We start from the raw sequence: 15960 nt of genomic DNA, 5'->3' as shown, positions 1-15960 counted from the left end.
TTGTTGCTGGGGACACAAAGAATACAGAACAAACAGTGTCTAAAAATACATTCATTTTAGAACACCATTTACCCAGACAGCTTTGGAATAAAAGCAGAGAGAAAATCCAAGCCACCTCTGTGCCCTCCTCCCCAATCTCAGGTCCCCGTGCCCTAGCTAATTGGGGGAAAGAAAAATGGTTTTATCAGCAGAGACGTGATTTGAAAGTGGAAGCAAAGAAAGAGCACCACTTCAGAACCCAACAATTCCTAACCCAGAGACTTTACTGGCAGGGAAATGTCAATAAGCCCTTTATAACAAGGGTGCTGAACATTATGATATTTTGGTAATGGCTCAACTCCTGCACTTTTGCTCTTGTGAAAGAGGCCACCAAATCCGGCTGATTTTCATGGCTTGCCAGGAAGAAAATAAGGCATTCAGCATTTAAGCAATCAAATGATAATGGGTTGTTTACAGTTTATATATCAACATAATTGTTTAAAATGTTAAACTTTCTGGGGGAGGAGCAAGCAGGCAGAGCCCCTTATCACAATGATACAAACATCTCTGAATCTTCTGATCAACAGAAAAATAGGTCCTGTTGCTCCACGTTCTCTGGCGTTGGACACCTAGGGTTGCCAACAACATAATTGTTTTGTCATTGTTTTCATAAGGCTTCCAAATCAGTTCGGTAAGGTAGTAGTTATTTCCATTTTGTAGATTTAAATAAAAACAAAAACATAATGAAGTTGTAAGGTTTGGTCTGCAAAATATCTGAACTCAGCATACCCAGGCCCCAGACTAAGCCTGGCTTCACCCAATCACTTTGGATGAAGCACAGTTCTTCAAAAGCTGCCTTGGAGACCCTCAACACTGGGATTTGAAATACCTGAAGATGCTGAGAGTGGAGCCTGAGGACTGCAGGGTTTGGGAAAGGGAGAAACCTTAGCAAGGTACAACACTGTGGAGTCCATTTCCAAAGCAGCCATTTTCTTCAGCTGAACTGATCTCTGTCACCTGGAGATTGGTTGAAATCCCAGGATATCTCCAGTTACCACCTGGAGATGGGTAACCCTAGCTCTAGGAGTAGGAAAGACCAGGGCTTTTTTTGAGCAGGAATGCACAGGAACGCAATTCTGGCTGGCTTGGTATTAGGGGGTGTAGCCCAACATGCAAATGAATTCCTGCTGGGCTTTTTCTAGAAAAAGGCCTATGTGAAACAATGGTGGCATCAGGGGGTGTGACCTAATATGCAAATAAGTTCCTGCTGGGCTTTTTCTACCAAAAAAGCCCTGGGAATGACCATGCTCCACAGAAATAATTTTCTGTCCATGTCCTTTGGTATTTGTCAAGTATGATCCTTTACTTCAAAGTTACAGAAGGAACTGAACAAAATGCTTTGTGCTGTGTTTCAAAGCAAAAAGGTCAAAAGTAAGTCTTCACAAACAATTATGAATGCTTGCATTTCTCTGAAAGGTTTATTGTGGAACTGAACTAGTCAGTTTTGCCATCTTCCATTCTTGTGTTACGTGTGGCACCATTCAGAAAGAGAGAACATAGAGTAGCCCTGCAAATTTATTAACCGTACAGGAGACATATTTAATTATTTCATTTAGCTCAGCTGTTCAGGGTGGTGGAGGATGGGAGTGAGTTTGTTGCTGTTCAGGCAGCCTTATCACATGGAAATAAGTTCAGCTGAATTTAATGGAAGCCAAGGAAGCCTGCATAGGATTGGAGTTGTAACCAGCTGCAGTCTGCACTCAGGACCAGTGTCAGTGTTGGAACCATCGGGCACTTGGCAAGACCTGTGTTCCAAGAGGGCACCTATTGCCAGTCTTTGGAGTGCTTGGACTCTTCTTTGTGGGAATCTTTCTGTTTTTTAAAAAAGTGTATACAGTAGTTTATGTCCCAAACAGCTCCTTTATTTCCTCTCTCTTTCCCACTCTCATTTTAAAAGATCCAAGCTCTTGCCCTATTTTGCAGCCCTGGATTGCTTGTTCTGAAGGACGCCTCTCAAGTGGTGAATCCAATTTAAATTCAAAGAGGTTTTGTTTTTTTTTTAACCAGTTCTCTGTAACCCATTTCCTTGTGCCCATGCCGGATTAGAAAATTAACAGTTCATATGTCAAGATGACTGAAGGCATTAAAAAATCAGATTGTGTGTTCATAAATTTATGCATCAATTATACATGCTCAGATTTATGGTTGTAGGCCTAAAGGGATTTCCCCCCCTTGGTTTCTGATTGGGGCTTATTTATGCACTGTTGTATAGCATAGTCTAATCTCTTGGAAGGTGGATTGCTTTAACGCATGGCTACCTCATTTTCGATTCAGGGAAAATAGCTATCCAGAGATGACCTAAGCATTTATTATTGTAGACTTTTAGTCCTACACCATTAGAAAGTCCTTTTTGGACCACTAAGAATTCACATCTCAGTGTACAGGACTGCAGTTATGAATTACTGGGACCCAAATGAAGTCATTTCTGTTGCCATGAATAAACATTGAAGTCACAGAATCAGAGAACTAGTAAGTCTCTTAAAAAGAAAACAACATAGTGTTGCCAGGCCTAGCCTGGCAATCAGCAGGAGACTGGGGCCAGCCTTTGGCAATGGTGTGATGTCATTTCTGGGGTAAACCTGGAAGTGATATTATGCCTCTCTAGGAATCACTGAAAACTCTATGGCTTTACTCTATAGTTTTCCCCAGAAGTCACCACAACATAGGACTGATTGTGATTTTTAAAAGAAAAATTCTCCCACTGCCACTCAGAACGGCAGCGGAAAGCAGAAAATGGGGGTAGGGGATTGACAACCCTGTTGCTCCTTATTATTTCAGTTCCATGGAATACATGTATATATATTGCAATTGTGAGAAATGATGCTAATCTTGGTTTGTGTGTGTTTGAGGAGGGGGTGGGAATTTATCAAGGCCTTAACTTGGTGACAAGTTTTGGTTTTTTAAAATAATTTTTCTTAACCTATGGAAATAAAATCAGCCCATCAGTTTAGGAAATCAGTTCAAAGATGATCTTTCAGGGAATTGTAAGCAAGCAGAGAAAACAGAGGAATAGCTGGAATAGTGGATAACCCCCCCCCCCATCAAAATCTAACCAAACAAAATAAGGAAATAAATAGAAACATCACATCTTCTCTGTGTTTTTTGCCTTAATGCAACAGATGTGTCTGTCTAACACTTGTGTTGTCAGAATATTTCACAGAAGTGTGACATCAACTATGCATGCTCAGGCAAGCTGTTCCTTTGAATGAGAAGCTGTTTACTGATAGTTATTGGGAAATGGTAATGAATTATCAAGTTTTGGATCTAATGCTGGTCAATAGAGTCTGCTTGTTCATCAACACATAGGACTGAAAGGGGTCCTAGTTTTTGCAATATACTTTTGTTGACTGAAGGAAACTAAAATAAGCATCTAGTAAGGAATATGCAGTCACCATGCAATGAAAACACAAATAGTTTATAGCCCCTTAGTGTGTTGCTGTTTGTACCTAGTGACTGTTGCCTGTCTCATATTAGCTAGGCTCTCTGATACTTGAATGACCAGGTAAGTTAACTACAGAAAGGAATGGACATAGTCAGAGGGGAAAAATGAAAATAATCCAGGTAGTAATGTCCTTGTTCTCCCTAGCAAGGAAAATCTAGGCTGACTGGCAGCAGCCACAGTTTAAATTATGTCAAAAGTTCAGGGCAAAGTGAAAGCTGGAGAGGAGCTTTTCAGTTCTGGGCACCAGTACTGGCTGTTGAGACCAAAAGCCAGCACAGTTGTTAAAGAGGCTTCTGAACACATAGAGTTGGATCTTATAATTCTTTCTCATTAAGTGAGGAGTCTTGTCCCAGAGGGCAAAAAACAAACCAATCTTCTTCCTCCACTAAAAGACTCTTAATTTAGCAGAAAGGAGATAAAGCATGAAGCCCATATGTGATGGACTGCACATTTTAAGAGGCTTAGAAGCACTAAATCACAACTAAAGGACTGTGAAGGGTTAATTCTTCACAGAGCCAGAGAGCCTTGAGTGACAGACTGCTTGGTTTAAAAAAAAAAAAAAGAGCCCCGTGGCGCAGAGTGGTAAAGCTGCAGTACTGCAGTCAGAGCCCTCTGCTCACGATCTGAGTTCAATCCCAGCGGAAGCTGGTTCAGGTAGCTGGCTCCAGGTTGACTCAGCCTTCTATTCTTCCGAGGTCGATAAAATGAGTACCCAGCTTGCTGGGGGGATAATGTAGATGACTAGGGAAGGCAATGGCAAACCACCCCATAAAAAGTCTGCTGTGGAAACGTTGTGAAAGCAACGTCACCCCAGAGTCGAAAACGACTGGTGCTTGCACAGGGAATTACCTTCACCTTTTGAAAAAAAAAACCCTTGAGAGAGCTGGATGCTGAGGAGAGTCAGTCAGACTCCTGCCTTGACTGAGAAGCGATGTGTACTTAGACCATCTCAAGAATAGCCCTGGCAGGAAAAAAAATGGTTTAGTGCTGATAGTCAGATTTCAACCTTGATTGAATGTAGTCTGAATTCAGTATTAGCTGAGAGCAGTTTGAACACAGTCAGAAAAGGAGGGGGGCGGAGTTTGGCAAGGAATTCTGGATAGTAGAGAAGACTCCCATTCTGGGCAAAGGAAAGGGATAGATCTTCCAGGGAGTGAAGAGATTCCCTGCTAAGTCAAACAGGGAGAGTAGTATAGAGATTCCTGGTCTGGTGTCATTAAAAACTGCCTGCAGAGACTGTAAAAAGTCAGTCAACAACTCAAGAAGAGTACTGGTGTACCAAGAGAAGGGTACTGAGAAGAGGGTATCAGCCTTCTGGACATCACAAAGAGTTAGCAATTATACAAATAAAGCATATTGGAGTGTTTGGAAAAACACTGGAAAAAAAGCCTCTCAATATAAGAATCTAAGAAACTGTGAATGTCTTATGAACCCCTTATTAGCCTGATAAATAAGAACAAAAGTCTGTGCTTGTACTTAATTTTACCTCAGTATTTTCAGCTCCTGATTTCACCTGACGTTTCACCTTTGTGTTAAATAAAACCTTTTATTATTCTAGAATTTTAAAAGTGTCTCAAGCACCATTTTCAGTGGTTTTCAGTTAAAGAAAGGGTGACCCTAACTCCTCCCTCAGGATTGCTGACCAGGGCTTTTTTTCCCTGGGGGAACATGATGGAATGGAATTCTGGAACCTCTTAGTGAAAACAAAATTCTCAAAAAATGTTTAAAAGTTCACAAGGGGTGCCCATGTGTTCTTCATTTCCCTCTCAAGAGTTGGGCACCTCTGTTTTTTTTTATTTTAAGGGAAAAAAGCCCTGACTGACACAGAGTGCAAAAGTGAAAGTTTCTTCAGGGGAAAAGTAAACATGTTACTAGGGCTACTCAGCCAGTGAAGGGGCAGAGAAACGGAGGGAAAATCTAGCCTAGGAGGGAAAATCTAGGAGGGAAGTGGACAGGATCTGTCATACCATGACATGAGGCTGACCCAGCTTTGCATCATTATGTTAAGCAAGTTGGTGCATGGATCACTGAATATGCAGTAACCACTGTATGACAAGGGGTGCTTCCAGTCACATGTGAATGATGCACTCCTGGTCTGATGCAGTTTACCATTGATTTCAAGTCATCTGGTTTGTATCCATTGTGTCCTTCAGTTTTCCAGCACTGTGTAGAACCGATTTGGAGGAATAATAATATGTTATTGATCAATATATGTTACATACATTCTCAAAGTCAAACAACTGGAAAGAGGCTGGATTTTTGTGAGTAAGCAAAGCATGAGATAATAACTGGATGATAAGTTTAGATAGAAGCTTGGTTGTGTCAAAGTCTGGTATCCAGTCTGATATAAAAACTCAAAATGTTTTTATTGTATTTTATTGTTTTATTGTATGTTGTACTCCGCCCTGAGCCCTACGGGGAGTGGGCGGAATAGAAATATACTAAAATAAATAAATAAATCCAGTGAGGTGAGACAGGGAAGAATGCATATCAGCACTGAGGGCTTATATTCAATCCCTTGAAAGCCTCGACTAACACTTCTACTCTCCAACAAACCAGTCTTTCACACACTGCTGAACAGGGACAATGTCAGGAGATTAACTTCATTGGGGCAGTTGCCAAGGCCCAAAAGCAGCAGGAGGCCCAATGATGACTCCTGACTTGCTGTGGTACAGCACCAGCCACTGCCACCTGCCCTGTGTGGCAGTGGCTGGACTGGGTCTCTGAACTCATCCAGTTGAATTAGTAGTGGTAGCTTCTCCTGGGTGTGTGAATGAGAACAGCAGCATATAGCAACAACTACCACCTCTGCCTGTCTGAGCTAGGAGGAGGGTCAGGTGACCAACTCTAGATTGGGAATTCAAATTGGGATGTGGAGGGGGGGCTGCAATGCCGACTAAGGCAACACATCACTTTCAGTAAAAAAAAAAAAAGGGGGGGGGGAGTTACACAGGTAGCTTTAGAAATTGCCTAAACCATATTGTGAAACTAAATACATTATAATGATTCCTAGAGCTACTCTATGTCACTCACACACACACACATTTACTGGAAGTGATGTGGTGCTAAATATGATGCTGTGTGTTTCCTCCCTCTCCTGCCAACTCACAAGGCAATAGGTAGTGTGAGGGATGAGATCCAGACTAGGAACATTAACATGAGCATTGGTGTGAAGTGTATCTGTGAGTGTTTCCAGCTACCAGCTCCTGCTCTTTCTCCACAGTGCAGAATGCATTTTGAAGGATGGGCATTGTAATGAAGGGAAATGGTACAATTTTATCCAAACAGCAACAAGATTATAGCGATGCCCTCAGGTTGGAAGAAGTTATCTTCATAATGAGATAATGCCAAGAGCTAAATAGCTTTGGGCTTGTATGCAATCACATATCCTGAAACTGGGGAAATTGCTCTCTGTTTCTTCTGGCGCCATTGATGTTCTGTTTTGATGAAAGACTGGTTCTTTCAAACTGGGTTAAAATGGAGGTATGAAGCACTTACTTGTCAGTAAGATTTCTGTATTTATTTTTGTTACTCTGTTCTTATGGAGCCAGTGTGGTACAGTGCTTAGAATATCAGACTAGGACATGTAAGACCCAGGTTCAAATCCCACTCTACCATGAAATTTATGGAAAAACCTAGTCATGGTTTTGCAGTGATAGGAGGTATGGAGACCACACTGAGTTGCACAAAGAAAGGGCAGAATAAAAATGTAATAGAAATTAACAGTTGTATAGACAGTCTTGCAATCATTTTAGTCCCTGAGGAATCAGACAAAAATAATAAATTGGAACAATTAGGATAATATATTGCCCCCCAAGTCGAAATAAAGAGGCGGACACAATTAGATTGGAAAAAATATATGGGCCACTTTATTAAATAACATAGCAACGTCAAGGGCAACCAACTGCGGCCAGGTCAGGGCCAGGGGTCTCCACAGACCGCTCCTTTGCCTTTTTCAGCAGGCGAGAGACCTGGCCCTCCAGCCGGAGCTGTGTGTCACAGCTCCCGTCAGGCAGGCCCAGCAGGGAGGCTCTTACCGGAGGGCCCAGACACCAGACGCGAGTCTCAGCGAAAGGCACCCATCCAATCGAGTCTCCAGGACAGTCTGCATTCACACCCAAAGATTGATCCTGCCAGACCCTAACTCCCCCAAAGGGGGAGGCTAACTGTTCCTCCCCAGGCCACATGGTGCCATAAACCCCGTAAAACCTGCCACAACTAAGGCCAAGTCTCTACTTAGGGCTTAGCACCCACCGAAAGACCTAAAACCAACACAAGCCCTTGCCGAAGATCCCTCAAGAAAAGCATATTACACTTTTCCGAGAGATGCACCCCATCCCCTCTGTAGAGGTCGGGACATTCCCTAGAAATATCCGGATGGGGCACATAGTGGCCCAAACCGCCCTCCCAAAACTTGCGAATCTCCTTATTAGCTCTGTAATGAGCCCTCTCTATCCCAGCTGGATTCCAAGCACTGCACCACACCAAGTGCGGAATTATGGCCGACCACACTATAACGGTACCAGGCCATCTCTTCCTTATGTACTTGAAATCATCTCGGGCTTGTAAGATCAAAGCCTTGCCTTTAATCAGCCCGAGATCATTACCTCCCAGGTGAACAATTAATACCTGCGGAGGAGGGCCTGCACACCCATGAAACAAAAGGGGGAGCAAGCCAGGCCACCGAAGACCCCGGCGCCCCCACCATTCCACCGTAACATATTTGCTGAGCCCCAGCTGAGAGCCAACAGCAGTTCTCCGAGCTTGATGTGCTGCCCAAAACACATAACTGTGCCCGCAGATGAGAATTCGGCTCCTCCGGCCAGGAACAACAGCATCTAAAAAGAGAAACAAACAGGTTATAAAACCAAAACTTTAACCCACCCCAGCTCCCTCTAACACAACTAAGAGTGGAGCAAAGGGCAAACATAACCTTTAAACGCCTGAGATCGCCAACGGCCAAGTCGCTGTATGGACAATGAAGAGAAACCCAAGGCCGCAGCCGTAGAGGCCACTCCAATTCTAAAAGAGTGAGTACCAAACCTCACCCCTGACAACCCCAACAAAGCTAAGGCCCTGGACGTCACTGCCCAAAACTGATGTTTTGTCAGAGGGCTGCCTCCAAAATGACAAAACAACAACCCTTCATAGCCTCCCCGCAAGGCCAAATAATCGGGCAATGCGGAAACTGGGCAAAGCTCTGCCTCAGAACAAGGACCCAACTCTACCACGGTTCCAATGCCCAGTTGATCCATCTTGGATCATCGGATAGTAAGAATCACCTTACCCCCCTTAAACCTGATATCCCTTAGTGACAAGGCTCTGCCAGAAATGTCAGTCCTGGAGCTTGCCACCAATTCACTAATCCTCAACGCCCCAAAGAAAGCCACCAAAGAGGCTGCGTGAAACAAAACAGCCTCGAAATGAGACACACAGACTGTGCTCCACACCCCCTTCAAACCCTTAAGAATCTCAGGAGACATAGGGTTCCTAGTATTGTAGCGGGAAAAACCCTATTTATACGTTACCAATTTCAGCTGAAGCAACCACAGAGGCCAGAGACAAGATCAGGAAACAGCTTCTTTATTTAACGTGCACGGGCCCTCTGCACACGGGCGCCAGACTCTCAAGAGAGACTGGGCAACAAGCATAGAAAAATCACAGCTTTTATAGGCCTTCAGAGCCTCAAACATACTTCCTCTTTTCATATAATACATACATCATCATTCCCCATCTAGGCCCGATACCCGTTTCTCTTGTCCCTCGTGACACCCTCCTAGTAGGTGTTCTCTGCCCATATTTAGTCATAGGAAAGGGGACTCGGAAGGGGACTCGGTCTTGTTAGTACTGTTACTGGGTGTTACTCGAGGTCACTGTGGTCTGGGCATCCGGCCTTTCTGGTCTTATCTGGTTTCTCCCTATGTGGGGTGCAGGGGGAGAATACTGGGTACATATTCTTAGGGGCTTTCCAGCTCCTTTCCCTTCTGGTAAACAACTCTGACTCCTGCTTCTGCGGTCAGCTTGTGCTTTGCGGTTACCTTGTGCAACTATGTTCTCTGCAGCTAAGCTAAGGCATAGAGGAGCTAGTTCCTCTTTTCTGAAAGCTCTGCTTTTCATTGCTAATACAAGCCTCTTGTGTCTGCCTTTATTAAGCCTGCATTTCTGCTCACACGTTGATTATAGATTATTGGAGCTATCAATCTGGGGGTCCTACCACATCTCCCCCCTTTCAGGGGAACTTGAGATTTCACAGTTTCCCTGACCCTAAATGCATTGCGATCTAACAGCTTTCATCTCTTCATATATTGGTTCTCTGCGGGGTGGGGTCCTATATATGGGGTAGGCATTCTGAGCTTTGCGTGAAGCTATCGAGGGCACACACCTAATACAACCATACACAATAATACACACCAAGATGAATATAAGGAAGGCAATAAAACCTTCTTTCAGCCAGGCAAAATCAGGGAGCCAGCTGGTGAGCCATTTGAACAAGTCAGCTCCTGAGTTAAAAGCTGTATCTACTCCTTGTGCTTCTTTCACCAGTCCTCGTAAGATCTTAACTCCACTGAGGATTTTACCTGATTCATTAACATAGAAGCAACATACCTCTCCCAGATAAGCACATGTCCCGCCTTGTTCTGAAAGTAACTGATCCAACACTCTTCGGTTCTGGAGCACAACATTAGCTATGCTATCAACCTCTTTCTGCAGTGTGAACAGAGATGAGGCTGTTTCTCAAGGCCTTTTGTAAGATTCGGGACAGGTTTCTTGTATAGATCTGTAAATCATAGACTCCCCACCCTGGGAACACAGAGCGTAAAACATCTAAAATTCCAGTACCCCAGGACCTTTCCCGTCCTTTAGTCTGCTGGCCCCAACGGTTGGATGGGGTACCCTAGATTTAGAACTTCATGGGCCATGATATCTTCACGGTGTTGCCCTGCCAGTGTTCTGGAACAGTGCCAGTGTTCTGGAACATTGCCAGGGTTTTAGGATATGTGGATGTGTTGCAGGCCTGTAGGTATGCCAATCCAGTTAGCCAAATAGAGGCATGTGCACTAATCCATGTGGGTGGATTACCAGTGAGTAACCATATTATGCCTCGAGTGCCCAATTGCAAGGTGTAATTTTGAATTCCTGTCACTGAACAATTCTGGGCCACAGAGGGAATCCCAGGCCAGTGCTCCCCCTGCCGCATGGGTGTGGGCGCAAAGCCAGCATTGGGAAAGGTTGGCTATTTCTGACACATATTTGATCGGTCCATGAAAAAGGATGAGTCGGGGTCTTCTCATGGAAGAGGGGAAAATACCTTTCGGGTGCCAGAGGAACCCATGTTCTGGGGCATATTAAGGGTCGAGGTCGACACCGAAGGTGACGTACCGGACGGGGACGTCTGGTTTGCTGCTTGGAACTTCAGGGCCCCTGCGGAGGCTGCTCGGTGTTCCTGGCAGGGGTCGGGTATGTGCATTGTCACACTCCTTTGGGAGCTCGAGGCCATGGCCTGCATTCTCCAATTCACGGGGGGCGTGCATCTAGAAGATCAATGCACTCACGCCTATAGCGGGCAACATTTCCCTGATGTTTATCACTCTCTGCCTGAGCTTTTTCTTCCTTTTACGCTCCAGGCACCACAGAGAACAGCAGAAAAATATCAAGAAAGATATGGTCCCAATAGCCCCTGCGCTGACTGGTATGATGAAACCGTAATCTAGAGGAGCTATTAGGGGAGCTATTAGACCCATTTAACACTTATGACCAGTTACTGCTAGAAACCCAAGCTGTTAACTCTCTCTGGCGCAGCTTGCGAATGCAAAAGAGGAGAACAAAAGACAAAGCTACTAAAAACCCTAAGATGAATCTCACCATGAAGACTATGCCTACGTAGGGTACAACAGAGGACTTAGATCCTACAAACAATACAATACTTCAAATACAGAATCTTCAGTTCTTCTGCTGCGACGACGGGATCTTCTTCCCTGTGCACTCCACCGTTACCGGTAGGTGGAGCTCAGAGGGGATGAACCCTGTGAACCCAGCCGTTGCTGGTAGGCAAGGGTCCAGAGGGGGCTGCCTGTGAGCTCCACTATTTCCGGTAAGTGGTACTCAGAGGTTGGCCTTCAAACAACCAGATTCGGGGGCGAACGGCATCTGAAAAGCCTATCTAGAAAAACTCTGATTAGATTGCATAGTCAAAAAACAATACAAAGCTCAAGGCAAGCCTATTTTCTATCATAACATATACCACTTCCTTTATTCGCTTTCCCTAAAGGCTTCTCATAGACAGAACCTAGAGGATTTGAATCTTTTAGGCCTATTTACTTCTGCTAAGCATTTCAGTATAAACAAGGCACTAGGCAATGTGTCAGGCCAAAACTAGCTTGTGACACATCATAATCCCTCAACTTTCCCAGGGATTATCCTACCTTCTTCTTCTTGGGCTACTCGAACATTTGCTTCATAGACGAACAAATCTTCTACACAGAGCAAAGGAAGAGAATGGCTGCAAACATCAAAACTCAAATAAATCAAAATCGCTTCAAAGTCACTTCAGAGGGTCCCCCCTTTGCGACTGCACACGAAATTCAGCAACTGAGATTTTCTTCCAGGCTTCCTTCTGGGCTCTCTTCCTCCTGGAGGGTCTCTTCTTTCACCTGAAGAGGCTCCTGCGGGTGCACATCTTGTTCTGGGACCAGGCCAGCTGCTTCTTCCGGGCCCTCGGTGCTTTCATGGCCATCTCTCTCTGGTGCAATTTCGGCTACAGTCTTTAGGTCTGAGACCTCGTTCCAAGCTGCAGGACCCCACCTGTAGGGGGCGAGATACCATCCTGTGGCTACTCTCATGACCCTAGGTGCGTTCATCATCTGCCAGTGGGGGTCGAGCACTCTGCTTCGGCCTCTTCCTCTCCCTCTCTCCCGAACCTGGGGAGGGATGGCTGGACACTCATCGGGGTAGAAATTCATGCGGTGGCCAATTCCGTGGTGCCAGGCACGCCCGTCGCGTAACAGGGGTGGTTGCATACTTCTTGGTGGGCCTTGGGATCGGAGACCCACTTGTTCTAGTCCATCCTGAGGTTCTCCGCCTTCACCATGGGCCTCCTTTCTTGTTGCGAGGTTTTCCTGGGCCTCTCGGAACTCCAGGGCATCATTCAACTTCTTGAACATCATAAACCGGTCCCACCCCTTGATCTCAAGGTTGTATGTACCTTTGTAATTGCTGAAGGCTCTCACAGCCTGCTTCTTCTTCTTGGACTCGTTCTTGGTTGGAGCCCTTGCCTTCTTGGGTCGGCCCCTACGAGGGATTGCTGTCTGGGAACCATCTTCTTCTGGCTCATGAGTCCCATCAGAGCAGACCTCAGCCTGGGGTTCTTGCACGACTCCCGGTGGAGGGGCTGGTGACACTTTCTCCGCCATTCTCCCAGGCCGTTGACGCCTTAGAAAAAGGTAAAAAGTGAAAGCCTGTCCAAATAAGTGTCCTGGCAGCCTGCCTCACTTAGGCGAGCTCTTGCTTCCCAACCTCTTATTTTGCTGGGTGAACAATGCCCCAACTCAACTTTCTGTGGCTTTTCTTCACTTTAGTGGAGCCAAACCTGGTAGCTGCAAAAGTCACGGCGGTAAAGGTCGGACTAAGAGACTGGCCAGAAGATGGAGGTGGAGGGCTGGACAAAACGGTATTCTGACTTCTAGTGGGGACAAACGCCTGGGCTTCAGGGTTGAGCCCACTTCTGCTTCTCTTGTCTGCTATGCTGCAACCCCTACTGTCCTTCAGGTACACAGTCTCGATTGGCCCTTCTTCCCCAAATTGGTAGGAAACTTCAAATGGGTCAATCCACATAGTCAACTCTGCAGGGATACTGGCCTGCACATCCTCTACAGTCAATCCACTTCTCTTGGCTGCCAGTTGCACTATAGGATCTATTATCTCCCCAAGGTGCACACAACGATAGCCTGAACCCTGCAAAGGCTTCTCTGGGTACCAGTGGCCCTCATATTTCTTCTGTAGCAGCTGTCCTAGCTCTTCTCCAAACTGGTCAACCCGTCTCCGGGGGAGCTTGTTATACAGGTGGAAGGTGATGAAATGCAGAGCAGCCTTGATCTCAGGACGCATACTCCGTTTTCAACAACCAGGCTCAAATCACTTCACTTATGAGCTCGGTCATGGCTCGGAAGTGGGGAAAGGACATCGGATGGCGTCAGATGGCTGAGGGGGTTTCCACATAGCTGATGGGGACTTCCTCTGAAAGGTAAGCTGACCAGAGGCAGAGGACTTGCTTCTGGAGTACTTCTCTCTAGGGAGGGACCATAGATCTGGAATTCTTCAATTTTCAGCCACTAAAGGGGCAAGGGTGAAGTCTAAACGAGTCTAGGTGGCAAAAAGACTGGGAGCTTTGCATTGGGCTTAAACCCAGCTCCCTGCCAGGGGCAGCAACAAACACTGCTCAATACCTCAATACTTAATTCCCGGGGGTGTCCTAACTAAATTTGCCTTGTCCTGAAACTGAAATGCTAGTTCAAGAACAGGGTATCTTATAGCCATACATCATTCAAAATAACACATTAACAGAATCATTCAAACCACAAACACCCTAACCCATAAGTGGGACATAATTAGTTCTCCTAGGTGCTTTCCCATACACGGTATCAGTATTACAGTCATAGTCACAGCACCAGCCAACCCACAGCTTGTCTGCCTTAATAAAATAGCATCTTTGGGGCTGTCTCCAGAAATCTCCCGGAGTAAAACACATGTACTTCCCTTTTGTAGTCTTACTAACTTAACTCAACCACATTTGCACTTCTCGTTTTCTCTCAGCGAGGCCACAGTTACGCAACATCGCAGATATATTTCACACAGCAAGGCAATATAAACTTCTAAACAATCTGAAACGTGACTCTGATTCTAACTCTTTGCCAATTGGAAGGTTTCCAAAGAGGGTCGACCTATCTTTGTCAGATCCTCAGTGGCGGTCCAAGCTGGAGAGGCAATTCAACCTCTAATCTTTCAGGGGTGGCCGTTTGGCCTTTAATCCTCCAAGCAAATAAGGGGCCCTCCCCAATTCTCTCAGGAAGCACCCTCGTGCCTGGTTTAGTCTCAAGCATCCAGGCGGCCATCTAATTGGACCCTTCAGCAACCATACAGTTGCCTTCCCATGCTCCCCTTTCCACAAGCCAATATTGTGCCTATGGTGTCTTGGGACGCACCAACAGAGAATCAGTGCCCCTGGGATGTGGGCCTAGGGACTTATGCCACTTACTCACCAAAGTAGTTTTCAATTACCGTCTTTGTATCAAAGGGGGTCCCACCCTTGATCCAAAGCATTAATCCACCAGGCAAGTTCTGGAAGGGGGTTGGATGAGGGACTGGGTGGACCGTTTTTGTCAAAGCACTGTGGGCAACTTCGCGAGCGAAACTCCTCCAGAGCTAATGGGTCCTTGGCCAACAAACGGGCCCAGTCTTCTGCTCTGCGAGTAGTCTCGGGGCGGGCAGTTCACCTTTTGATTTCCCAGGCATGAATGCAATCTCCTGCTTCTTGCCTGAGAAAGTACCACCGCGCCCAGCGGTTGTTCCAACTACCGCTGGGCTTCTTGGTGTTACGCTTAATCAGCCAGGCCATAGTGGTCTGACAGGTCCCAGTCCACAACTGGACTCGATAATGGGGACACAAAATATGCTGCCAGTGGCGGGCTAATGCGCCAGGGATATCAACCCAGGGAATAACCATCTTCTGGAACCTTCCAGGAGGGCTCCAGGTTTTCCTGTCACTCAGACCAGTCAGGGAGGCAATCATACAACCAGGGGCGTCCCCCAGATTGTGACTTTCTCCTGGTTAATCAAACAAGCCAAGTATTTTGGACACAAATGCGGAAGGGGGCGGGTGAGAAATTGGTCTTGGCCTCTGGCCAATGTCACATCAATTAATACTGGTGGGTCTGGCGCTTTCCCAATTTCCCATTCTACTTCCTCAAACAGACAAGACAACTAACACACACAGACAGGGGAGGGTGACCACATATAGGAGCCTAGGCAACTCGCTTCCGCACTTTCCTCGCCGGCCGCGGTCGCCCGGGCCGGAAACGGAGTACTTGTGCGTCCCGTTCGCTTCGATATCAGATATCGTCTCGTTCACACACCACACACACTTCACACAGTCCGGACAAACCACTTCCTCAAATATACTTTTCCCCTTTCTTCTAATACCAATCTACACATGCAGTCAATCGTTGGAATACTGCAGTCAGAAGGGACACTGCCCTTCCCTGTTCCGCAGGTCCTTGGATGCTGCTGCGTGGTGATCAGGCACGCCTTCCTCCGAGACTTAAGACAATCTCATATGGAGGGATTCACTACAAATCTCAAATTATGTCACGTAGAGGAAATCTATCACGTTGGGCACAAGGGCCTAAATCTGCCACGACCTCATGCCCAAGGCGTGAAGCTGGTTCCTGTTGCCTCGTTCTCCTAGTTTAATTTAGGCCACGACT

The 15960-nt window shown here is 46.0% G+C and overlaps 2 protein-coding genes across 3 annotated transcripts in view; one reads left to right on the top strand and one right to left on the bottom strand.

Moving 5' to 3' along the window:
* FHIT (fragile histidine triad diadenosine triphosphatase) overlaps positions 1-15960 on the top strand; it is a 1817261-nt gene that overhangs the window by 1249517 nt on the left and 551784 nt on the right. The gene's annotated exons all lie outside the window — the stretch shown is intronic.
* On the bottom strand, positions 12998-13585 carry LOC132571004 (protein Tob2-like). Its single transcript, XM_060237640.1, has one exon. It carries the CDS (start codon positions 13583-13585, stop codon positions 12998-13000), a length of 588 nt encoding a protein of 195 aa, XP_060093623.1.

The sequence above is a fragment of the Heteronotia binoei genome, chromosome 5 (genome assembly GCF_032191835.1).
Source record: "Heteronotia binoei isolate CCM8104 ecotype False Entrance Well chromosome 5, APGP_CSIRO_Hbin_v1, whole genome shotgun sequence".
In the NCBI taxonomy this organism is placed as follows: Eukaryota; Metazoa; Chordata; class Lepidosauria; order Squamata; family Gekkonidae; genus Heteronotia; species Heteronotia binoei.
This window is presented reverse-complemented; position numbering and strand designations above follow the sequence as displayed.